A 25,105-nucleotide genomic window follows, 5' to 3' on the forward strand; every position below is an offset into this window, starting at 1 on the left:
GCGGGGCAAGGGTGAGTTTGAGGAGCAGCAGCTCGCTGGGGAGCGAAGGGGGAAGCGGGGAAATGAGGGATCTTTAAATAGAGGCGGGGCTTGCGGGGTCGCCGGGGGCGGTGCCAACCCGGGCTCGGCCAATCGGCTGCGCCGCCGGCGTCGCACCGCCCCCTCCTCTCCCTGCCCGGGCGGGCGCTCGACCCCCGGCCGGGCCCGTGGGCAGGGCGGCGGGGGATGCGCACGCTGCCACCGCCCCCGGCCCCACCGCCCCGGGGCCTCGCGCCCGCCCGCTGCTGCCCGCCCCGCCCGCGACCCCGGCCCCGGCCCCTGCCTGGGGGTCCGCGGCCGCGCGGGACCCTCTCCCCTCCAGCCTCGTCCGCCTGTCCAAGACGAGTCCCGCAGGTACTGAGTGGGATGGGCAGGGGCACCCAGGGCGGCATGTCCCGGAGTGAGATGCGGTTTTGGGCAGGGGCTAGGAGGGTTTCCGTGGGGTCCGCAACCCAGGGGATACGGCGACGGGGGGGATGTGTGTATGTGCACTGCCCGAGTGAGTAAAGATTCACGGACCCCCATCCTGGAGGGGGAGGGTACTGGGTTCACTTTGGCGGGGGCAGAGCAGTGAGTCTCTAAACTCCATAGATACGGTGGGGGAGCTCTCGGGGTGGAGGCAGTGACCCAGGACTGACATGGTAATGGGAGGAAGGAGACCCTCACCACTGGCCCCTGTATCCAGCCATTAGGGGCAGCACGGCAGGGGTCGGAAAGCCGGGTCCCCCAGCTCTCCCTGGACAGAGGTTGGGTACCCAGCACAGTGCACTGCTTGGGCTGTCCTGGAGGGTGGGGCCACAAATGTGAGTGCTGAAGGCTGGGGGTGAGCCAGAGATGCTAATGGAGATGCATCAGAGTGGAGGGCACTGGGGACAGCAGGCTAGGGCAGGCTAATTGCACCCTGTTGGCTGCTGGCAGGTTCCTGACGGGTGGTGATGGGGGGAATGCCTAAGGGATGGGGCAGTCAGCCAACGACTTGCTGCACCCACTGTCGGGCAGCCCATGGGGTTGGAAGGACGAACAGATCCTGTCCACCCTGCAGAGCTATGGCCCCAAGAGTGCTGGTGGAGGTGTGTCCTGGGGTCCTACCCCACCCTCCGCAGGGACACACAACCCACAATTCACCCACATATCCTGGAAGGTTCTACCATGTTCTGCTCTGGCCATGATTCCTGGGAGCAATGGGGTGGGCATTTGCCCCAAGGAGGCTCTGCCTTGGAGACTGATGGGCAGGGGTCACGTTCTCCTGGTCCAGCTCTGAAGGACAGATCACAGTGTTCGGTAGTGTCACCACAACAGACGTACCCATGGCTGAATGCTAAGCATTTTCCACATGAGATCTCACTCCATTGTGGCCACTGACCCTGCTGGGATGGCACCGAGACGCCCCTTTACTAAAGAGGTAAATGAGGAAGTGGCAGTGACTTCGTCCTGGCTGGGACACCCAAAGGTCCCTCTGCAATCAACCCATCATTTGTGAAAGAGTTCACTCGAGGGCCTTTCGGGTCTGGCCATTTTCTTTCTCTTCCTGTTGGGTGGGACAGTTCAGAGGAGTCGGCCTCCTTGCTCCCTGCTCTCTGCACACCTTCGCCCACTCCTCAAGAGCCCTCCTGGGTCCCCCCGGCCCTGCTCGGCCTACAGGTTTCCCACAGCATCTCGTGGGATGGGACACGAAGGCGGGGTTTTGCTCATCCCCTCACCCCAGCATTCAAGGAACAGAGGTCTTGTGCCCCAGACATGTTAGACAATTTGGGGAATTCCAGGAACCCTCAAAACCAAATGCAGCCCATAGGATGTTTGTTGCTTTTTAGAGGAACTCCTTGGAGAACCCAGGGCCTTCACCCAGAAAAACACACCCTTTCATGGACATCCAAACCTTGGCTGGGGTTTCACAGGGACTTCTGGTTCTTTGGGAAATCTCTGAGGGTCCCGGGGACCCCAGCTTTAGGCCCAGATTGCATTGAGGGAGGGGAAGGTGAATCTGGGGAGGGGTGGGGTCTCTTGTCCCCAGGGCCCTAGGGTCCCACCCAGTCTTTAGAAACGGGCTGCCCCCTTCTCCTGTGGGATCGCAGGCAGGCCACTCTGTCCTTCCATTTCCTGTGAGGTCGTGGGAGGGGTGGAACAGTCACCATGCCTGTGTTCTGAGCTCTGTGGCCCCTCAAGGACAGGGCCAGGCTGGCTCCCTTTCCAAACAGCCACTCATCAAGAGGGACCCAGGCAGATCCTGCCATCCACTGCCCCCAGACTGCACTAACTTAGTCCCTGCCTTTCCTGGCTGTGTGACCTTGGGCAAAGTACTGAACCTCTCTGAGCCTTGTCTCCCCTCTGTAGAATGGGAGTAAGAATGCCACCTGCCTTGCTGAGTGGCAATAGGGATTAAATGTGGTAATTCTCGTCAAGGTCTTGGCCCGCAATAAGCAATAGGTCCGCATTAACAACATGGGCACTAAGAAGGCCCTCCCAGAAGCCACCTGCCGCCTGTTCACATGCCCTACCCCACCCCCTCCCTGCCCAGGACACGTTAGGACACGGCTGCCAGGCAAGGAGGAGCATGGCGGAAACACGGCCGAATTTGGCCTGTGTGTTGGGCGGCTGAGTCACATCCCCAAATTGCATCTTCATCGGTGCATTTTGGAAGGTCGTTTGCACCGCTCCCACCCGCTTCCGGTCCTGACTGCCAGGCCACCACCTCTCCTGCCTTTGCTCCCCAAGCCCTGGGCAGGAGCCTTCTGCACCTTCAGGAGGGAAGATGGGAGGGGTGCCTGAGGTTTCCTTGTGTCTTGGGCGAGGGCAGGGTCTGGGGCCGCTGTGTGTGTCCTGGTGGCAAGCTCTTAGCCCTGCCTAGCAGCTGACAGCCCTTCAGGTGGCAAGCAGGGGCTCTAGCCCAGAGGAGAGCGGCACCTGAGTGCTTGTGAGAACGAAGAGAGAGATCAGGGCCAAGGTCAGCCTTATAAACTGTGAAGTGCTGGCCCTGCAGGAGATCAGCCCATATAATCTGTGATGTCCTGGGACCACATGGGGCCAGCTCTTATAAACTGTGACGCGTCAAGTCACAGGTGACATGGATGGAAGTGGGACACATTCTAAGACTCGTGTTTCTTGTGTTCCTACTGTGTGCTGGCACCCTCGTCTGGGGACATGTAGTGACTGGGACAGATACTGCCTGGGGCGGGGCACGGACACAGGCACAGGTGGTTCTGCAGTGCATGCGGTAGTGCCCTGGCCAAGGTCACCCCTGTCCCGCCTGGCAACATGGCTCATCTTGGCAGGTCCTGATGTGACACTTTCTGAGCCTGTCACCCCCAGGAACATGGCTTCAGGGCCAGGGAGGTGTCCTCTCTGTGCACGTAGCCCCCTTTCCTGGGCCCCCAGCACATGCCAGCTTGGCCTTTTCCAAGGGGACAACACTTGGCCCACAGCCCACCACTGCGTGGCTTCTTGGGAGAATCCCACAAGGCAGCCTGGTTCAGAATCTGCCTTGTAAGGAGATGGTCCCTTCACCACATGGTACCTCAGTTTCCCCATCTGTACAACTGGCCAAATCCCAGGACCCTCTTCTTGGGGGTGTTGTGAGGATTAAGGAGAAAAATCTGTGCAAAGGACAGAGCCTGGCGTGTAGTAGGTGTTCAGTAAACGCAGGCTGTGGTGGCAGCAGGGGGTGCCTGCAGGGGTGGGGAGTGAGAGAGTGGGCTGGGGGTGGGGGTGGCAGGGGAGGATCTGGCAAGTTGGGACCCAGGAGATTGGACTCCAGGCAGCCCCATCCTGTGCGTGTCATCGTCTTCAAGGTCCTTGCTCTTACATGTGACGCCAGGGGACACTGCCCTGTGCAGGAGCAGGGGGCAGATCAGACAGTCTCCTCCTTGGTAGCCAGTTTCCTTGGTGGGGAAACTGAGTCTGGCCCCTGAGGTCACAGGACCGGGCCAAGCACGTCTCCCAAGACCCTGTAGCATCAATTCTGGGATCTTAGAGTTAAATCCTGGATTGCTGTTTTGGTCCTGGAATGTGTTTGGAGGTCACAGACCTCCCTCCATCTAAACAGGAGGGAGCTGAGGGTCTCATAGCCATGGCCGTGGTCCCCAGTTTCCCCCTGACCGTATCCCGTGACTATGTAAGTCTGTTCAGGCCTTTGGACGGCTCTACGGGAGGAACTGGAGTAGAGTGAGATTAACTTGTCCAAGAGCCTGAAGGTCAGAAGGAGACAAGCCTGGATTGGAACCACCTCCCAGCTGCTCATTTACACGGCCTCTAGTCCTCCCAGGCAAACCAGCCAGCAGATTCCATCTTGAGGCATTCAGAAGTGTTTATTGAATGCCATCTGTGTGCTAGGCATTGTTCTAGGTACCTGGAGACACAGAAAAGTCAGTGGGCAAAGGTCTGGTAGGAGGGTGTTCCAGGCAGAGGGCACAGCAGGTGCAAAGGCCCTGAGGCAGGACGAAGCTTGCCGGGATCTGGTAATGGGTAGGCCACTGTGGCTGGAAGGGAGTGACTCTGGGGAAAGTGAGAAGGATAAAGTGGGTGGGAGCCAGACCACAGAGGCCTCCTGGACACAGTGAGAAGTTGAGTTTTTATACAATGGCACTGGAGAGCCATGGGGAGGTTTGGAGCAGACGAGGGACATAGGCAGGTTTCTGGAGTGGCCAATCCACGTGTCAGCCGCAGTCGGTTCCTGGCCTCTCCAGCCTCAGAATGTGCTGGGGTGGGGTCTGTAGCCCTCTGGTCCGTTGCTGAGGCCCTGACACGACCGTGTCCCCCATGCCCTGCAGGTCAGCGCGGGAGCCCAGTTGCTGAGCCATGCCGGGCCCCGGGCGGCCGGCAGCAAGCCCAACCCCAGCACCCACATAGTCATGAACAGCCACAGACACAATGGCTTCGGGGGACGGCCACTGGGTGGCGGGCTGGGTGCCCTGGGCCGAGACCCTCCGGACCCCGAGGCCGGCCACCCGCCTCAGCCTCCAAATGGCCCAGGCATCCAGGTGGTGGTAGCCAAGAGTGAGCCGGCCCAGCCCTCGCCCAGCAGCCCCCGGGGGCAGCCCCAGGACCAGGAAGAAGAGGAAGATGAGGAGGAGGATGAGGCGGGTAGGCAGAGGGGCTCCGGAAAGCCCCCCAGCGTTGGCCACCGTCTGGGCCACCGGCGGGCGCTCTTTGAGAAGCGGAAGCGTCTCAGTGACTACGCTCTCATCTTCGGCATGTTCGGCATTGTTGTCATGGTGACGGAGACGGAGCTGTCCTGGGGGGTCTACAGCAAGGTAGGTGTGGCCCTTCCCCCTGGCACCCCAAGGAGGCCCTGCTGGTCCCACTGGGCTCCCTGAGACCCCTTGGGCACGGGGTGGGGGGCCACATCAGCCCTAGGAGAGGGGGGTGGGGGATGCTGAGGGGTCCCTGGAGGTGGGAAGGTGGGGGCCCCTGGGCCTCCTGTTGTGTCCACCCCGTGGGGGCAGCAGGAAGGCTGCAGGTGGGCCCAGAAGCCTCCAGCCCCTTCCCTCTGCCCTGCAACAAGGGGCTGCACCTTGGCTGAAGGTGGGGATGGGGCTGCCTCCCAAGGTCAAGCTGGGGAGGGGGGGGGGCGGGGGGATGGGGGATCCCCAGAGAAGGGCTGCACGAGCAGCAGGGAAAGAGCTTTCCCTTTTTCAAGAGCAGTCAGGACCAGGTTACGTGGGTCCCCAAGTGGATGTGAGGACAGAGGGAGATGAGAGCCATGTGAGCCTGTAAACTGGGAAGCGCTACGTCTGCAGGAGGTCAGTTTTTGTAAACTGTAGAGTGCTGTACCCATGTGAAGCCAGGCCTTGTAAGCCGAAGTGCTGGGCCCACCTTGCTCTCAGCCCAGGCCTGAGGAGTAAGGACCGGAGCTTCACTTTCTGAGTGAAGCGACCAGGTAGGGGGGTCCGGAGGGCTGCCTGCCCTGACAGTGTCTGTTCCGCCCTCTCTCTTTGTCCAGGAGTCCCTGTACTCGTTTGCACTCAAATGTCTCATCAGCCTCTCCACCGTCATCCTGCTGGGCCTGGTCGTCCTCTACCACGCCCGGGAGATCCAGGTCAGTGCCCAGTGGGGTTGGGGCAGCTCCCCTCCCCGCAGCCCCCTGGGACCCCAGCCCTCTAAGACATAAAAGTATCAGTAGCCTCTTTATAGTTTAAAAAAAAAAAAAAAAGGACTTCTGTGGAGATACACTGTTTAGATCCCTCTAAATTTCCTTGGAATGCATATCTTCATTTTAATTTTCGTTGATTCTTTGGTAAAGAACACCAACAGTGGGGGAGCAGGAGGTGGGCTGGGGTTCTGGTGCACGTGGGTTGTTTTCACAGCCCTGGGTCTTCTGAGGTTTTGCAGCCATGGGGGTCCAGTGTTTGTAGCACGAGGCTCCTTTTCCTAGTCCATCGGACCCTGTTTTTGAAAGATTTATCTTGTGCCAGAGAGTTCATTCTCCTGTTTCAGGGGGTTGATCAAAACCTGGTCAGGCTCCTGGAGAGCCCAGTTCAGGGCTTGTCAGGCAGGCGTTACCACAGCAGGCTGGCACCAAGGCCTGGGGACACCAAAAGGTGTCAGATGTGGCTCTTGAGTCTGGCCTTTGACCCCTGACCTCAAGGAGCCACAGTATGGCAGGAGATGGGTGTAGGAAAATCCTACCTGCATTGCACTGTATGTAGACCTGTCAGGGGGCACCCAGGGTCTGGCACACAGGAGGGGTCCCTGATCTGGCTGGGGGTTGGGGGGAGGGGGACAGTGACCCCTGAACTAAAGGAAGCAGTTCTGAAGATACAGCTGTGGACAACAGTCTGGCAGTTCCTTAAACAGATAAACATGGAGTTACCATATGACCCAGCAATTCACCTCCTAGTTACACACCCAAGAGACACAACAACCTACATCCACACAAAAACTTGTACACGTATGTTCATAGCAGCGTTATTCACAATCGCCAAAAAGTGGAAACAACCCAAATGTCCACTGACCGATGTATGGATAAACAGAGTGTGGTCCATCCATACAATGGAATACTATTCAGCCAAATGAAAAAAGAATGAAGCACTGTGTGTTTGTAGCACCGCAACTGAGTGGCTTAAACAACAGAAATGTATTCTCTCACAGTTCTGGAGGCGGGAAGTCCAAGATCAGGTGCTGGCAGGGCTGGTTTCTCCTGAGGCTCTCTCCTTGGCTTGCAGACGGCCACCTTCTCATTGTGTCCTCACACGGCCTTTGCTCTGTGCTCACACATCCCTGGTATCTCTTCCTCTTCTTAAAAAATGACACCAGTCCTGTAGGATTGGGACCCCACTCCTATGACCTCATTTAATCTTAATTATGTCTTTAAAGGCCCTATTTCCAAATACAGTCATACTGGGGGCTAGGGCTTCAACGGATGAATTTTGAGGGGACAAAGTTCAGTCCATAACACTCCACCCTCTGGCCCACCTTGCAAATCTTTGTCCTTCTCCCATGCAAAATGCACTCATCCCATCCCAACAGCCCCCAAAGTCTTAACTCATTCCAGCATCAACTCTAAGTCCAAAGGCTCATTTAAATATCATCTAAATCAGACATGGGTGAGATTCGAGGTACTGTTCCTCCTGAGACAAAATTCTCCTCCAACTGTGACTAGACAAGTTGTGTGCTTCCAAAATACAATGGTGGAATAAGCATAGGATAGACATTCCCGTTCCAGAAGGGAGAAATATGAAAGAAGAAAGGGCTGGCAGGTCCTACACTTCTCTCAGACCTAGCCAGGCAAATTCCGTTAGATATGAAGGCTGGAGTATGGTCTTCCTTGGCTCAACGCCCCACCTTCCAGGCCCACTGTGGTGGCAACATTGCCTCGTTGTTCCCGAGTGGTGGCCTTTTGTGACTGCCTTCTTTCACTCAGCTTAATGTTTTCAAGGTTCATCCACATTGTAGCATGTGTCAATGCTTCATTCCTCTTTATGGCTGAGTAATGTTGCATTGTGTGGAAGGACCACATTTTGTTTATCCATTCATCCATTGATGGACACTTGGGTTGTTTCCACTTTGGGTGCCTGTGAATAGTGCTGCTGTGACTGCGTGCACGCAAGGACGTGTTTGAACGACCATTTTCATCTCTCTCGCCTATATGAGATGGCTGGGTCATTGGTAACTCTGTGTTTGACTTTTGGGGAAACATCTGTGCCACATTTAGCTTGAATTGTGGCCGACCCTGAGAACTAGGGAGTTTTGCCTCTGAGGCCGTGTTTCTTGTAAAAGCCGACGGGGTTTTCGGCTGGGATCTTGCTCCGGGGCCTGGCCTCGTGTCCGAGGCCCACCTCATCCCGCCCGCCTGACCTCCGCAGCTGTTCATGGTGGACAACGGGGCAGACGATTGGCGCATCGCCATGACGTGCGAGCGCGTCTTCCTCATCTCCCTGGAGCTGGCCGTGTGCGCCATCCACCCGGTGCCCGGCCACTACCGCTTCACGTGGACAGCGCGGCTAGCCTTCACGTACGCACCGGCAGCGGCCGAGGCCGACGTGGACGTGCTGCTGTCTGTGCCCATGTTCCTGCGTCTCTACCTGCTGGGCCGTGTCATGTTGCTGCACAGCAGGATCTTCACGGACGCCTCCAGCCGCAGCATCGGCGCCCTCAACAAGATCACCTTCAACACGCGCTTCGTCATGAAGACACTCATGACCATCTGCCCGGGCACCGTGCTCCTTGTCTTCAGCATCTCCTCCTGGATCATCGCCGCCTGGACCGTGCGGGTCTGTGAGAGGTGCGCCCCTGACCCCTGATCCCACTGACCCTCATGCCCACCCACGACTTTAGTGACCCCAGGGCTCTCCCAGCCATCACTCTGTCCCCATGACTTCTGACCCTGGTGAACCCCATGCCTACCCACGACTTCAGACATCCAAGGCCTCCCCGCAGCCGTCACTCCATCCCCATGATTCTGACCCTGGTGACCGCCCCCCCCCATACCCAGTTCCTGGCCTCAGTGACAGTCCCTCAAGTGCAGCTCCCTCATCCCTGGGACTCCAGCCCTGTGTCCCCACTCCCCTCCAGCCCCTACCCCGCACCCCTCTAGGACCCCATCCCTCTTCCTCCTCCCCCTCCCCCAGGGGCCCCTCCACTGGCCCAACCTCTGGCCCAGGGTGGCAGAGGCAGCAGGAACAGGGACCTCCCCTCATCCACTTATCCCCCCCACAATTTAACCTGCTCTCCTTCTCCCCTCTGCCCGCCCCACCGGACTGTAGGGAAAACATGTGAGTCCTACCCTCAGCCGAGCTATGTGTGCAGAGCTGCCAGCTGCCCTGCCCGCCAGGAATTTAAGATCAGCTGCCACCAGGGGAGGGAGTGGGGAGGTGAGGCGAGTGGCTGGGACCTGCCCCGAGCCCACAGGGCCCTGCGGAGAGACTGTCCCAGTGCTGCCAGGCAGGTGGGTCTGGGGTCAAGCCCAGGATAGCGGGAGGCAGGCCACTCTTGGGCTATGTGCACATGGCATCCCTCGGGTCCTTGTCACCAAGGCGGGGCAGTGGTGGGGAGAAGGGGGGAGAAGAGCTTACTTAGCTCTGGTGCCTTGTCAGGGCAGCTGGCCCCAGGGGTTCAGACAGCTCCTTTGGAGAGTTAAGTGGGTCTGGGGTGAACGAGAAACCCATCCAAGCTTTTAAGACCCCCATAAAGGGTCTGTTCTGAACAGCCTTGGAAGGTGCAGGGCCATCCACCCGACTTATATATGAGGACACTGAGGCTCTGAGGAGCAAAGGGACATCCCTGAGGGCCTAGTTCCTGATTGTTTCCAGAAACCCCCAGCGGTTCCAGGAGAAGGAGGGGCCCCACTGGACCTCTCAGGGCATGGGGGTGCCTTGTCTGGGAAGGGGTCTCTCCTGCCTTGTGCCTAGCTGGGGCTGGGACTGGGCTTCCTGGGAGGTTTCTGGGCTGGACCGGCCCCCAGATCCCCAGTCCTCACCCCTTCAAGCGCCCCCTCCATGACCCCTGCCTCAGCCTGATGTCGGGCTGATGGGGGTGAGGGCCTAGCTCTTTCTGTCATCAAGGTTTACTGTCTGAGGATCACACAGGGGCTCCTTGGACCCCTAATGTGCCCCCGTGCCAGTTCCCACAGACCTCAGGACTGAGATCTGGGGAGTGGGAGAGGGTGCCTTGTATCAGGCATCCCTGGGGTCCAGGCTGGGTCACTGCAGGGGTGCCTGGTAAGGGTGGGGAATAGGGCAGGGCCCGGGGGGGGGCAGCCAATCCTAAATTCTGAGCCCTCTGACACCGCTTGACGCCCTCTCGCCTGCCTCGCTCCACCCCTGTGGCTCTGTCACACCCCACCTCCTGCATGACTCCCACTCCCTGGTCCTGGGTGGTCCTGTAGCATCCACCATAGCTCCAGCTGGGCCTGGAGCCTCCCCCGATGGCTGATGGGTTCCCCACTCCTCCTGCCTCCTGGGTGTGGGGCCCTGGTCTCCTGAGAGGTGGAAGCTGGTGCAGCTTGGGGCTCACATACCTCAGTGAAAGATGGGGTTCAGTCCCTGGTCCCCCTTGTCCAGCAAGCAGCCTGGAAGTCCAGGCTGAAGGGACCTGGAATGGCACCCGACCCTCCAGTGGGGCAGGGACTCTCACAGCCCAGACCTGCTGGGAAGGCCTCCAACCCTCCTTCCCACCTTTTGGGTTTCCATCTCCTCCTTATCTTGAGCCCCTGACCCCAGCCCCATCTGCCTTGAATAGCCCTACCCGCCAGCTCCCCCTGCCCTGCCCCTGCGGCCTAGGAAGGAGGGGGTCAGCTGGAAAGGGCTTCCTGACCTCCCAGAGCTGGAGGGGCTTTGCAGGTAGGGGGCTGAGCTGGAGCAGAACCTTGAGCCATCCCCAGACCCAGAGAACCAATCCCTTAGTCCCCAGCCTGGGCTAACCATAGGTAGAAACAGTTCATAGCCTGTGTGGCCAGGGTCCCAGGCCACACAGCCTGGGATTGGGACAAAACCATGTCCTTGCAAAGCCTTGGGGTCTGTCCCCCTGAATAACAAAAGTTGAGTCCCAGCCTCTCCCCAGTGCCATGCAAGCTGCCCCTTCCCTCCTGACTGCCAGGAGAACCCCAGGCCCAAGGTTGGGGCAACTGCCCTCCACAGATTGACTTTCCTAATACTCCCAAACCCCAGGGTGTGGTCCTGTCTCCCCGTAGGGTCCTCCTCCCTCCTTGGGACCTTGCTGGCTGGGGAAGTTCTTCCTAGTGTCTGACCTGAATCCTCGCCTCTACTTCCTGCCGCTTCTGGTGCCCGTGGCCACCCGTGTTCGCCTCTGTCTGTGTGTCTGTCTTTGGGAGGGGGGATTGTGTGCACATGCGTGAACACATGTGCATGCCCCCTCATGTGCGCACGCTCATGTACGTCATCCACATGTGGACCCCTCTCTGCCCAATAACCAGCAGCTTGGGGGTCGGGTGAAAGAAGGTTGGAAGGGATGCTGGGAAGGAGTGGTTGCCCTCTGCCCTGTGGTACCCTCAGGAGGACCACAGGGCTGCCCCTGGCACTAACCATCCCCCCACCCTGCCCTATAGTGGTGCCCTGGACACTTTGAGCCTCCAGAGTGATCAGCTCCCTGCAGTCAAGGCCCCCACGCAGCCAGGTAGACCCAGGGCCCTGCCTTCCTGGGGGTGTGATGAAAGCAGAGGGACCAGTGTGGATTGACTGGGCCCTCCCTGGCTCCCCCCAACCCCCAGGTATCACGACAAGCAGGAAGTGACCAGCAACTTCCTGGGGGCCATGTGGCTCATCTCCATCACCTTCCTCTCCATCGGCTACGGCGACATGGTGCCCCACACTTACTGCGGGAAGGGCGTGTGCCTGCTCACTGGCATCATGGTAAGGGCGAGGGCCCTTGCACATCCCCACTGATGGGGAGCCCACGCCGTCTCAAGGTGGACCTGTTCAGAGATCCTCCCTGTGTCAGCCCACCCCTCCACCACCCTGCTCCTTCCCTCTGATGTGACACAGAAGACACCCTCAGGCTTCCCGGGGACATCTCCTCTTGTGTTCTTCCAGCCCTAGATATGTAGCTTCCACTGTATTCTCCAGTCCAGATGCTGTGGTCCACTCTGAACCAAGAGTCATTTTTGCCCCTTTATGCTCTGCAGCGTGCTTAATTCACAGCCCTTGGATCCAGGGCAACAGGCTTGATGCTTCTGTGCCTCGGTTTCCGCCACTCCCTCTGCTTGTTGCAAGGACTGAGTCCGTTCATTTATAGGAAATGCCTAGAGTCATGAATGCCTCGGATACCCAGTCAATACCCTCTGAGCCCTGCCATCACAGCCCAATTCTCCATCATTCCCTGACTACCGGGGTGTCCTGAGCACCCCACTGAGCCCCTGGGTGTAAGGTTTATCTCTTGTGACTCCTGTGGGCCCAGGCAGCACCGCTTCTTCCCTAAAGACTTCTCAATTCCGCCTGCTTGTATGGGCAAACTTTGGCGTCTGGTGCCTTCCCTTTACCCTGATCTGATCATTAGGTTCCCTGCCCATCCCCTCCTTCTGGAACCTTCTTTCTCTCCAAGTTTCTTGCATCTCCACAAGTGCTTTTCCATGTTTTGAATTATGAACCGTTCGACGTGCAGTAGGGAACCCCTCTCCCCAGCCCCCAACTAGCATGTTCATTTTGATGCCGAAAACTCGGCCTCTGTGCACTGGTGCTGAATCAAATCTTGGAGTCAGAGTTTGGGGTGAAGTAGGAAAAAGGAGCTGTATTGCTTTGCCAGGCAAAGGGGGACACAGCAGGCTCGTGCCCCGCAAAACTGTGTGTCCCAACCTGGGAGGATTTGGTGAGGAGTTTCATACGATGGTTCATGGACGGAGCTGCTGCTAAGGCTCAGAGTGTGTGCAGGGCCTGCATTCCTTTAATCTGGCCTCAGGTGATTTCCTGATGAGCTTCTATGGTTCTTGAGGTTATCAAACTTATGACCTTCTCTCTGGAATGAAGACTGGTTCATCAAATAGTTCATCTTCCATTTGCTGGGGGCCTTAGTTCTGCAGAAGAGCTCAAAGATACTCTTATGTGCATCCTTTAAGGTGGAGCCAGGACCTGCCCCAAGGCTGCACTATGGTTTCTTGGCTGCTCCTCCCTTGTCTCTGCATCCCTTCCCCTCCCTTCCCTGATTAGCAACTGTTCCAAAGGCTTCTGTTGCCCAGGAGCCCCACAGGGCCCTGCTCGGTTTCAATCTGTGAAAAAAATCAATGAACACCCACAAGCCAAAGGAAGTCAACCAACCCGATTCCCCCCAGCATCCGTCCCAGGCCACTTCCTTTTCTTCATAGAGAGATGCTTTTGTTCTTGCAAAAGTACTATTGCTGGGCTTCCCTGGTGGCGCAGTGGTTGAGAGTCCGCCTGCCCATGCAGGGGACACAGGTTCGTGCCCCGGTCCGGAAAGATCCCACATGCCGCCGAGCGGCTGGGCCCGTGAGCCATGGCCGCTGAGCCTGCGCGTCCGGAGCCTGTGCTCCGCAACGGGAGAGGCTGCAACAGTGAGAGGCCTACGTACCGCAAAAAAAAAAAAAGAAAAGTACTAGGCCATCCCCACCATGGTTTCCTTTCCTCCTGCAGAGGGAAGCGCTGTCTTTCCATTGGCTCCTCCCAGCCCCCTTCACTGAATGTAGACTGACCCTGTTGTCACCATCTCCCGAGGCCCGTGGCTCTCTCCCCTCTTCACCTCTTGTCCCCTCCTCTTTGGACACAAGCTGGGGGTCCACGTCCTCCTCTGGCCCCCACCGGGGCCTCGCTTCTCCTGGACAAGCTGACCTAGACCCTCTCTCAGTTAAAAGGCATTATGCCTGTTTGCTTACGTTATTTTGTGAGATTGGAAGGGAAAAAAACTAAAGATCGGCCACAATCCACTCCCCTACCCCCATCCCCGGCAAATGAACTTTACAAACGAAAAAAGAAGAGCTCTCAGATAAGATGATGGCTTTAAACCCAGAAAACCTGCAGCGAAACAGAAAAGCCATGTTCTCTTCTCTGGGATGAGGCTCCTTCCAGAAAATTAGTTCCGTGTTTACCCTGTGGCTCATTCCAGGCCCTCGCCCCCGGCACGTGCAGGAATGTTTACACCCAGGGATGTTTTTTGCTTTTCTCTGTCACCACACAGCCAGGTATCACACGAAGCCACACATTGGTCTTTCTCTCTCTCTCTCTCTCTCTCTCTCTTTTTGGCCACACCGCATGGCTTGTGGCATCTTAGTTCCCTGACCAAGGGTCGAACCCGGGCCCTCGGCAGTGACAGCGCAGAGGTAACCACTGGACCACCAGGGAATTCCCCACACATTGGTCTTTTAAGCCACCTTCAAATTCTTCTGTTAGACCTCTCCTCTTCTACCTTTGCCCAAGTGTGTCCCCTCCCAGTCTCTGCCCCACGGACTCACCCCCTTCCAATAGCTTATAAAGCACACATTTGCTCATTCTTGAACTTCAAGGCATCCCAGCATGGCCTCCTCTGAACTCAGTGTCTTTTGCCGGACGTGGCATCCATGCTATTGTGTGGAGTCATTGGCTGATCCTTTTCCTGGGGGAATAGTATTCCACATGGAGGTTTCCAGTATGTTTCTTTGCCCCAGTTGACAGGGCTTTTCTTGAACACAGACTCCTGAGTCTTCCCAAGACCTTCGTCCTGGCCAGGAACGCATGATGGGGTCTCCTCAGGGGGCGACTTTGTGCCCACCCTTCCCCATAAATGTTTCCTTCCATCCGGAAGAAAAACTAGCCACTCCCCTGGCCCTCAGAGGCTAAGCCCAGGTCTCTTCCTTCCTTCCATCCTGTATGCAGTAGCTGCAGGAGGAAGCAGCAGGTGGATGCGGTGCCAAAGACAGCCTCCAGCGCAGGTGGGGAGCCACCTTCTGGCCCCCCTCATTGGCCCCTGCCACCTGCTCCACACCACTCCTGGGGCTGATGACGCCTGGATGTCCTGGGCTCCCCGTCTCCTGATTCTCAGTGGCAGAAGGTCCCCCTTCCCGCCCTCCTTCTGCATCACTTTTCACTGCCCCCCACCCCTACCTCTCAGCCTTGCCCTCCCCCTCGGGTCCTCACTCCTGCCCTTCTGTCTCTCAAGTGGCCCCCAAGTGGACAAGCAAGTCCTCTCTGGCCTCTTTCCCTAGCTGGGGGACTGGCTGCCATTCAGAACATAATGGGGAGGGTGGTTGCTAGAGCAGGGAACCCATGACGGGGGAGATGTCCCCTCCCTTTACTTCCCCGCATCCTGGGACCAATACTTTGCCTCTTTCCTCCTGCAAATGCCCCACTGCAGGCAGCTGGCCTGACCCTTCTTTCTCGCCACCCTTCTGACCCTACCAGCAGAATCCGCCCCCATTACTGGTCAGCAACATGTCAGCCGGGTCTCTGTCCCCATCATCCAGACCCCAAAGTCTGGATGGAAATGCTTCCAAATCCTCCCACCTCCGTGGGCCTCAGCCCCAAATGTACATGCAGATCCTGCCTGTTTCTTGTGCTTTTTCTTATCTCCGAGCCTCACTTTCCCCCTCTGCCCAATGGGGATAAGAGCGGTCCTACCTCCCGCGGTTGTTGGGGATCAAATGAACTAATTTATGGCATAGGCTCCCTGGACGTTTGATGGATATTAAGCTAGTGGGGTTGGGAGTCAGTGAACTCAGAAGATGGGATTTGCCAACCCTGCAGGTTTGGAGGGCAAATGTGAGGGGGAGGAACCAGGAGGGCTTCCTGGAGGAAGGAGGGTATCCTACTTGGAACCCATACGAGGTGGACCCTGACATGCCCCCTCGCCCTCTTCATGCAGGGGGCTGGCTGCACGGCGCTCGTGGTGGCTGTGGTGGCCCGGAAGCTGGAGCTCACCAAGGCAGAGAAACACGTGCACAACTTCATGATGGACACTCAGCTCACCAAGCGGGTAAGGACGCCAGCCCCATCACAGCCACTTTGCCTTCTGGTCCTCAAGGGCAGACCCTCCTCACCTTACTTCTGCACACATGCCCACGGGTCATGCCGCGCTGCCTGTGTGTGCCCAGACTGCCCTGGGCTGTACCACCATGTGAACACCCTTAAGCTGTGCACAGGTGTCCACTTCTGTGCCCAGTCACAGCCCAGTCACGGGCCCCTCAGCAAGAGTCAGGGATTCGTGGTGAGGCAACCAGATGCAATTTATAAGCCGGATGAACTCAGCAGGTCAGCTTCTCTGTGCCTCTGTTTCCTCACATATAAAATGAGAGAGATACCGGCGTGTGTAGATCCACTGAGTTAACATTTGCAAGTTGTATAGAAAGGGTCTGGCCCATGGTGAGTGATGTGTGTTAGGCAGACACACGCGTGCACACACACAGCACAGATGTGGATGTGTAAACATGGTCCTGACCTACAGTCCCAGGACCCCAGAGGGGCATTTCCAGGAGTTTCTGGAGGTTTCCAGAGCCTTCCATAGTTTCGTGCTACTCTAAGGAACTGTTCTTTCTCTGGCCTCAGGTAAAAAACGCCGCTGCTAACGTTCTCAGGGAGACGTGGCTCATCTACAAACACACCAGGCTGGTGAAAAAGCCAGACCACGCCCGGGTTCGGAAACACCAGCGTAAGTTCCTCCAAGCCATCCATCAGTAAGTCCAACACCTTTCCCACTTGCATTTCTGTGTCCACCTGGCACGGAGGCAGCCCTGGCCCCCGGGGAGGAGGCTGCAGACTAGGCCAGACAGCTCGTCATGGCCACATCATGGCCGTTCCCATGCCAGGTGGTCAGTTGGTTGGGGCCTGCAGCTTCTGTGCTGGGTGGGATAGTGGGTTGGTCGGAGGGAGGCAGGTGATGGACCCAGCACTTGTCCAGAACAGTCACCTCTGATAAATCATGCAAACCACCCAACATAGTGGCAGGTAGCATATTTTATTCTCTGGAATAGCCAAAACGACTCTCCCCTTGGACACTGAAGCAATTTCCCCTTTTTGCTTTGGCTTCCAGGAAGCTCAGAATTAAATCTGTGGCCTGATTCATGTGATCATGTGGGATAATTAGAGATTACTTAATTTTCTCTGTTGTCCCTTTTTCCTGAGAATTATTTAATCAAGTGGTTCTGATCTTGGCTGCTCATTGGAGTCACGTGGGGGTGCTTTTTAAAATCCCACAGGCTGGGAATTCCCTGGTGGTCCAGTGGTTAGGACTCCACGCTTTCACTGCTGAGGGTGCTGGTTTGATTCCTGGTTGGGGAACTAAGATCTCAGAAGCCGCACAGCGTGGCTGAAAATTTTTAAAAAATAAAATAAAATCCCACAGGCCATACCCAACACCAGTTACAGTAGAGTCTGGGATACAGCCTGAGCTCAAGTTTAAGTTCCTCAGGTGAGTCCGATGTGCAGCCAGAGTTGGCAGACTTTTTCTGTAAAGGGCCAGATGTTAATTATTTCAGTCTTTGTGGGCCAAAATGTCTCTGTCACAGCTACTCAACTCTGCTGCTGTAGCAGGAAGACAGCAAGGATGAATGGGTGTAATTATGCTCTGATAAAGCTTTATTTTCCAAAGCAAACAGCTGTCCAGATTTGGCCTATAGACCATAGTATGCCAATCACTGTCCACAAGAAATATGTGAACCACATACATAATTTAAAAGTTGAAATTAATTTTAATATATTTATTCAATCTAATATATCCAAAATGTTATCATTTTAATATGTGATTAATATAAAAATCATTAATTAGATATTTTAGAAAGTTTTTTATACTAAATCTTTGCAGTCCGGTATGTATTTTACACTTACAGCCTGTTTTTATTCAGACCAGCCACATTTCAATGCTCAGTAGCTACATATAGGATGTATGGGACAGTACACAGTCTAGAATTTAAACAGTTCCAAATCTTGTGGGATTGGGCACTCACATATAAATTACAGTTGAGTCACATAGTAGCTGATTTAAAAGAGAAAAAAAATGTGTTTTTAAGCACTTTTCAGAATGGGCCCATGCATTCCCAGCTCTTACATCCTGGAAAACCTCATTCACAATTGGGCTTCCCTAGGAAAATCAGATGGATCCCTGCCCCAAGAACTCTCAGGCCAGACTCAGGGGCTGATGAACCAGAAAGCGAGGCAAACAATGTTAGGGTCTGAACTAGCACAACAGGAAGGCAACCAAGTCACCCATAGGGAACAGAGATGAGAGGCAGCGCAGAGAACCCTGGTGTGAGCAGTAGAGCCGGGAAGCTTATTGTAGGGAGACCCCAGGGTGTGGCTGGGGCGGTCAGCTCCTGGGGCACAAGAGGGTAATGGAGTGTGACCATAGCGAGATCAGGCCGTGGGAGAGGAAGCTCAGTCAGCTTGACTTTAATTTTTTAATCCTATTTAATAATTTTGCCTCTTTTAAAAGAAGAGCTTTATTAAGGTATAATCGACATACAGTCAACTGTAGCTATTTAGAGTGTACAGTTTGATCAGTGTTAACATATGTGTACATCCATGAAACTAGCCCCACAGTCAAGATAATGAACAGATTCATCACTCTAAAAGTCTCCTTGAGCCCCTAGCATCCTTGTCTTTTAGCTAGAGAGCTTAGTCCATTTACATTTATTGTGTTTACTGTTATGATTGGATTAATTTCTCATGATAACAGTCCCTATTTCATGGGACTGTGGGGAGGTCTAAATGGAGTGATGTGCAGAAATGCCTGGCATAGTTCCTGGCATAGAGCAAGCAGTCAGTAACACATGGTACCCCCAACCTCTGCTTCACCTATCACCTATGAAGCAGGGAGAGGAGTTGGTGCCCCACCTGCTTGACTTCACTGTGCCCAGGTGTTAGTCCTATTTCCTCATAAGACCCCAAGGCCCTCCTTGTTGACCCTTCAACAGTTGTTTACTGACCACTGGGTCCCAATCTAGTCTCTGCCACCTAACTGTGGGGCCTAAGCAAGTGACTACAGTAGTCCAAGCTTCGTTTTCTTATCTGTAACGTGGAGACAATGGTGACATGCCTCTTCTCCAGGAATGGAGTGTGGATCAAACAATTGGGGTGACCAGATGATTTGTCTGCACCTGCCTGTCACACAGTATTTTCTGAAAATGGGAACTGTTGTTGTTGTTGTTATTACCACCCTCGATATGTTCATCTGGTCATTCCACAAACATTTCCTGCACCAGCTGGTGTGCCAGGCATGGGGGACACAGACATGGCTCTGCTCTGGACCTTGCCCCAAGGGATGTCCCAGAAGGTTCTTTGGGAGAAGTCGGAGGGTAGGAATTGAGGAGAGTTAGGTCTGTGGAGAAGGCACCTGCTCTGTGAGTGACCTGTGACAGGATGTATGGGACAGTACACAGTCCCCCCTTTGTTCTGGGGAAGGACTATCTCGCTCACCCTTAGGTCCCCCTGAACACCTCCAAAAAAACAGTGGCCTTATGAGAACAGCTGATGAAATCAAGCAAGTTTGAATTAGGGCCTGAAGGGTGGATGGGATTTGGGTAGGAAACCGAGAGGTGGGCAGGCATACCAGGGAGTGTGCACAGTTTGGGCAAAGGCGGGGAGGTGGGAATGAGCATAGTGCCAGGGAGACCAGAGGTACCACCTGCAGGTATGAGGGAGCCACGGCATCTTCTTGAGCTGGAGAGTCCCCATGATGGGAATGCAGTATGAGCAGCCAGTGAAAAGGAAACAGTGGTCTTGGAGAGGACAAACTGAGGAACACAGCATAGGTTTGGGAAGCATACACATTTCCTAGGGCTACTTTAACAAAAGTACCACAAACTGGGTGGTTTAAAACAGAATTTATGATCTCACTGCTCTGGAGGCCAGAAGTCCAAAATCAAGGTGTCGGCAGGGCCGTTCTCCCTCTGAAGGCATTAGGGGAAGATCTGTTCCAGGCCTCTCTCCTAGCTTTTGGTAGCCTCAGATGCTCCTTGGCTTATAGAAGCATTGCTCCAGTCCCCCATCTTCATATGATGTTCTCCCTGTATCTTCACATTGTCCTCCCTCTGTATGTGTCTGTCCAAATTTCCCCCTTTTTATAAGGACACCAGTTATCTTAACCTAGTTAAATTTGGAAAGACCCTATTTCCAAAGAAGGTCACGTTCTGAGGTTCTGGGGGTTAGGACTTCAATATATCTTCTGGGGGGACACCATTCAACCTGTAACAGGAAGGTTCCAGAGATGCCAAGAATGACTTGCCCAGGGCAGGCATGTCAGTGGCTCCTTAGCAAGTCTCCGCCAACTTCCAGGGCTAGGGGTGTCTGTATCCACCTCCACTTCGCCAGACCGAGGGCTGGGTCCTCTCAGGGGTCCTGGCAACACCCAGCATGGGTGGGCCACAAGGGGCCTCTCCGAGCATCTATCACATGTGGGTGTGCAAGGGTTGAGTTTGGACTAGTGAGGAGGAAAGGAGAGTCCTACCTGGAAAGGCCTCCCTGGGCTGGTTTAGCTACAGAAGGGGTGGAGAGAAGGGGTGAGGACAACCTCCGCCCCCTCCACCAGCCCCATAGGCAGCTTGTCCAGGGGGCCAGGGTCTCAGAGGCTGAGTGGCAGACTCAGGTGCAAATCCTGCTAGGATGCCAATGGGCACTGGCTTTGCCCCTCTGAGCCTTGACTTCCCCTTTGGGAAATGGTATGGGCATAGTTTTCTGGACTAAATGTCACCTCCAGGGCCAGGAGCTTGGCACAGGCAGGCACACAGTGGGGCTGTAGGGCTGGAGGCAGCTGCATTTGCTGTGAGGCACTGCTGGAGGGAGGGGGCAGAGGGAGGATGCATCCCTGAGGGCTGGTACCACCCCCTCAGAGGCTGGACCTCTCCCTAGAGCAAGGGCAGCAGCCCCTCCGCCGTCCAGGGCCCCCAGCCTGGCCCTGGGGTGGCGCACGTGGGAGGGTTGGCCATGGGCTGCCCAGGTGTGCTGAGATTAAAATTGCCTTGTGGTTTCTCCCTGCTCCGCCGGGTCCTGCCAGAGCTCAGAAGTAAGTCTCTTCCTGGGGGCTAGTGCATGTGGGCACTGTGGGTGGTGGCTGAACCGCCCTCCAGGCCCTGCTGCCCCCTGCATGCCAGGAGGGAACGGGCTGCAAGGGGGCTAACCTCCAACTTGCCCCTCACCCCCCACTGCATATCCCACAAGGTGACTCTGGGTGGGGTGGGTGCATGGAGGAACCCTGACCGCACTGCAGCCTCTGCACAACCCCACCTTCCCACCTGTCCCACAGGCTCCGGAGTGTGAAGATTGAGCAAGGGAAGCTGAATGACCAGACCAACACGCTCGCAGACCTGGCCAAGGTGAGCAGGGCAGGGTGAGGTGGGGCAGCCCCCTGGTCCAGAAGGAGTTGGTCAGGCCCTCAGAGGAGGATGAGGGATGTTCAGTAAAGGACAAGGCCCAGCTCCTGCCAGGGAGGGAGGGACAGGGCTGGTGCCCATGGTATAGACAGGTGACCCAGGCAAGTGATGCAGGGCAGGCAGGGACCAGCCACCAGGGAATAAGAGCCCTGTCTGCAGGGGTCCACTGTGACCAGAGGCTCCAGTTGTTAGAGTGATGCCAGAAATCTACATCTGTGTGTAAAATCTTTACTTTTTAACATTGGCAGCTGTTTTATCAGCCTTTTTTTTTTTTTAAATTTCTTGGCCACGCCATGCGGCATGTGGGATCTTAGTTCCCTGATCAGGGTTCGAACACACGTCCCCTGCAGTGGAAGTGTGGAGTCTTAACCACTGGACCACCAGGGAAGTCCCAATTTTTGTCAGCCTTTTTTTTTTGGCAGCTGTTTTACATTTTTAATTAATAGCTAATAAAAAGTTTTAATAAGAATATGTAATTAGTGGGCTAAATTGGTGAAGTGGTACTTTCGTATTTAGAAATGTCATCTACATACAAGCTCTAAAATCTAAGAGAAAAACAAATTTCTTTTGCTAGGGTTATAAATTCAAATTATAGCATCAGGAGAAAGCTTATTTGTATAGCAATTAAACATCTTTCAGGAAATTAAAGTTGATTGCAAGAGCTCTGTAAGATCGGTGTGTGTTATAAATGGATCTATTTGTTGGTTCTAATGTCAGGTCCCATCCAGTTTCCCGCTTTTTATTCATCCGTTAGAAGATACGTCAGCTGACTCAACTTCAGTTGGGCAAGCTCTTAGAATATTTGTCACGCTCTTCTGAACTCCCTTTTGCCCTTTCATAAATAGTTCATGTGTGAACTTTGCAAATTGGCTCCAATGCAATTTAATTAAATACTAACGGGGGACTTCCCTGGAGGTACAGTGGTTAGGACTCTGCGCTTCCACTGCAGGGGGCAGGGGTTCAGTCCCTGGTTGGGGAACTGAGATCCCTCATGCTGCACAGAGTGGCCAAAAAATAAAAAAAAATAATAATTTAATACTAACCCACATAAACTTAATTTGAAAGGGAACATTACAGAGGAAAAAACATATTCTAGAAGCCTGAAGAAATAATTCAGTCGGTAGTAGAAAGAACATAATCCTAAGAGCATGTAGAAATCCTTGGCCAACTAATTTGATGTCATATGAGATTACAGCTCCAAATACATATCGAATGCCTTTGAAAAATTCAGGTACTAGATATTGTAGTTTGGATTATCCATATCACACTTCCTTCATTAGTACAGACGATTAAAATGTGAATTTATAAAAGTTATTTAAACCTTATAATTACAGCAGTATACTCCTCTCAAAATACATTTAATGAAGGCTTCGAAATAAGCCTTTCACTGGATTGGATTATAGGGTTTCTAATTTTTTTTAATTTAACGAGGTTAAAATGTTTTCCAATATTAAATTTTAATGCTTTCCAAGGTTGCTGATTTAATTTGTATCTCTCCAACAAAAACAAAATGTATATTCTAATAAAAGTTTAAACCTCAGAGAGGGCCAAAAAGAACCATCCAAGGGCTGGATGCCTCCAGATGTTACTCTCTGGCCCCGGGGGACTGTGTGACCCCTTGAGGCGGGCTGGGGTGAGGGTCTGCAGCCCTGCGGGGGTGGGGTGGGGGGAAGCGGGCAGAGGCATTTGTTCATCCTTGGATGGGGTTGGCCTACCAGTAACAGGAAAGGGTGGAAGGCAGGGCTCAGGTAAAGGCTTTCGGACCGGAAGGGAGAGGCTGCAAGTACAGTGCGGAAAGAAGGAGCTGTGGGGTGGATGACCTGCCTCCCTCCCACCGATCGAGAGGTTGGGGTGGGGTAGGGTGTGGCACAGACCCTTCAGCCCTCGCATCTGAGGCCCAGGACGGGCGGTGAGCTGCGGTCCGTCTGGGGGTCTAGACTGCGCGGAGCTGGGCCGAGACTCGGAACGGTGATCTAGCGCCACCTGGTGGTTAGAGCGGCATTTGCAACTAGGGCTGTTCTGCGTGTCCCGCCTACCCACTCCCACTGCGACTCCCGGGCCCATCTGGACTGTGGCAGAACCAGCCCCTGCTTGCTGGGTTGTGGGGAGCAGTCGAGGCGGCAGGGATGCCCCACCACCTGCTGTAATGTAATTGTTGTGCCTGTCGTGTTGCCCGGTCTGTGATAGGGTCAGATTCTTGGGGTGGTCACCTCTCCCCCCCCCAGACTTCTATCCCCTCCCCAGTCGAATGTGGAAAGCAGGGGATAGTTCACAACCAAGCCTCCTCCCCCTCGACCGTGTCCCCAGCCTGGAGCAACACCAGTCCAGAATCACCCAAGACCACCCTCTGGCTTTACAGGCCATGCAGCTAGTTCATCCCCTCATGGCAACTCTGGTCACATCCGCTGGGCCCCAAGACCTCCCTTGACCTTCCCCTGGTCTGCTGGCTCCGAGCCTGGCACTCAAGACCTGTGTCTCCGCTCCCCTCGCCTATTCTCCCACCGCTCCCTGGGGCCCAGCAAGATGCCTTTGGCTGGTCTGGGGGTGCGCTCACAGTTGCTCCTCACTTGGGCCGCCACCCAACCGGGGCTGGTCTGCCATCTCTCTGCAACCACCCCTCCCTCTCTCTCACCTGGCCTCTCCTCTCTCCCACCCTCCCTGTCTCTGACAGACCCAGAATGTCATGTACAACCTCATGTCCGAGCTGCACGCCCAGCACGAGGAGCTTGAGGCCCGCCTGGCTGCCCTTGAAAGCCGCCTGGATGCATTGGGTGTCTCCCTGCAGGCCTTGCCGGGCCTCATCGCCCAAGCCATACGCCCGCCTCCACCACCCCTGCCTCCCCGGCCTGGCTCCGGCCCACTGGACCAGGTGGCTCGGAGTCCCCCACACCGGCGGCCACCCACGGCCCCTTCAGACTGTGGGTGACGGCTCTGCCTGCCACCAGACTCCTCAATCTTGGCCATCGTGTGGCCGCCACCTCCACGCCAGCCAAGAAGCCCTGTACAGTGGCGCCTCTTGGAGTTCAAGGAGCTGAAACCAAGTTGGGCTGATTGGACTGGGGCCTGCCAGACTGTCCGGGCAGAGGGCAGGGCCATACGGCAGGGCAGGGGCAGGCCACCACTGGCTTCCTCCCTGATTGGAGCTGGGAGAGCCTGGAGCTTCCTCTGGTCCTCTGCCACCCCCAACCCCCGGCTCTCCCCAGGCTCCCGGTGGGTGCGGAGCAGCCAGGAGAGGGGTCCTTGCCAGTTCCAAATAAAGCAGGACCCACCCACTTGCTGCCTGTTGTGCGTGGCTGGGGGACACTCATAATCACAACATGGGGAGTAGATACCCGGCCCTGGGGTTCCAGACCAGATGTGGGGTCAAGGTGAGCCCATCCCCATCCCCGTCCTAGGCAGCTTGTCTCCCGGGCCTGAACTCAATCAGAGACACCTCCCTGAGGACATCTGCGCTGGTCCCACCTGACACCGATTGAGGGACCTGCAGAGAGCATGGCCCAGCCCTGGCCTACAGGAGGCAGCAGAAAGTCAGGACTTCCTTCCAGCTGGTTTTGCTGGAGCACCCACTAGGGGCCAGCGGAGCTGTGGGTCATGGTCCAGTGGGGGAAGTGACATGAGTGAGGAGGGCCATTCAGTCTTCGGCGGACATGGATTGAGCACCTGCTGTATGCAGGCAATGTAATGTAAATTATCACACTGACTCTTCACCAGAACCTGACCAGGGTAGGATGGGGAGACTCAGAGGAGTCAAGCCACCTGCCTGGGGCTACAGAGTGAGGAGAGAGGGGTGAGCCAGGATTTAAACTTAGGGGTCCATAGGCCAAAGGGAAGAATGGA

General features: G+C 55.5%; 1 protein-coding gene across 1 annotated transcript; it reads left to right on the plus strand.

Annotated features, from left to right (window-relative positions):
* Positions 1–220: 220 nt before the first annotated feature.
* On the plus strand, positions 221–24,768 carry KCNN1 (potassium calcium-activated channel subfamily N member 1). Its single transcript, XM_022558794.2, has 9 exons — positions 221–393; positions 4,803–5,285; positions 5,975–6,070; positions 8,337–8,755; positions 11,699–11,840; positions 15,772–15,882; positions 16,452–16,579; positions 21,142–21,211; positions 23,940–24,768. The coding sequence occupies exons 1-9, from the start codon at positions 226–228 to the stop codon at positions 24,192–24,194; spliced, it is 1,872 nt and encodes a 623-aa protein (XP_022414502.2). The 5' UTR covers positions 221–225; the 3' UTR covers positions 24,195–24,768.
* The last annotated feature ends 337 nt before the right edge of the window (positions 24,769–25,105 follow it).

This window comes from Delphinapterus leucas, unplaced genomic scaffold (assembly GCF_059928025.1).
Source record: "Delphinapterus leucas isolate spDelLeu-1000000601 "Yukka" unplaced genomic scaffold, BTC_Dleu_Yukka2 spDelLeu_asBTCV2_sq25, whole genome shotgun sequence".
Lineage (NCBI taxonomy): Eukaryota > Metazoa > Chordata > Mammalia > Artiodactyla > Monodontidae > Delphinapterus > Delphinapterus leucas.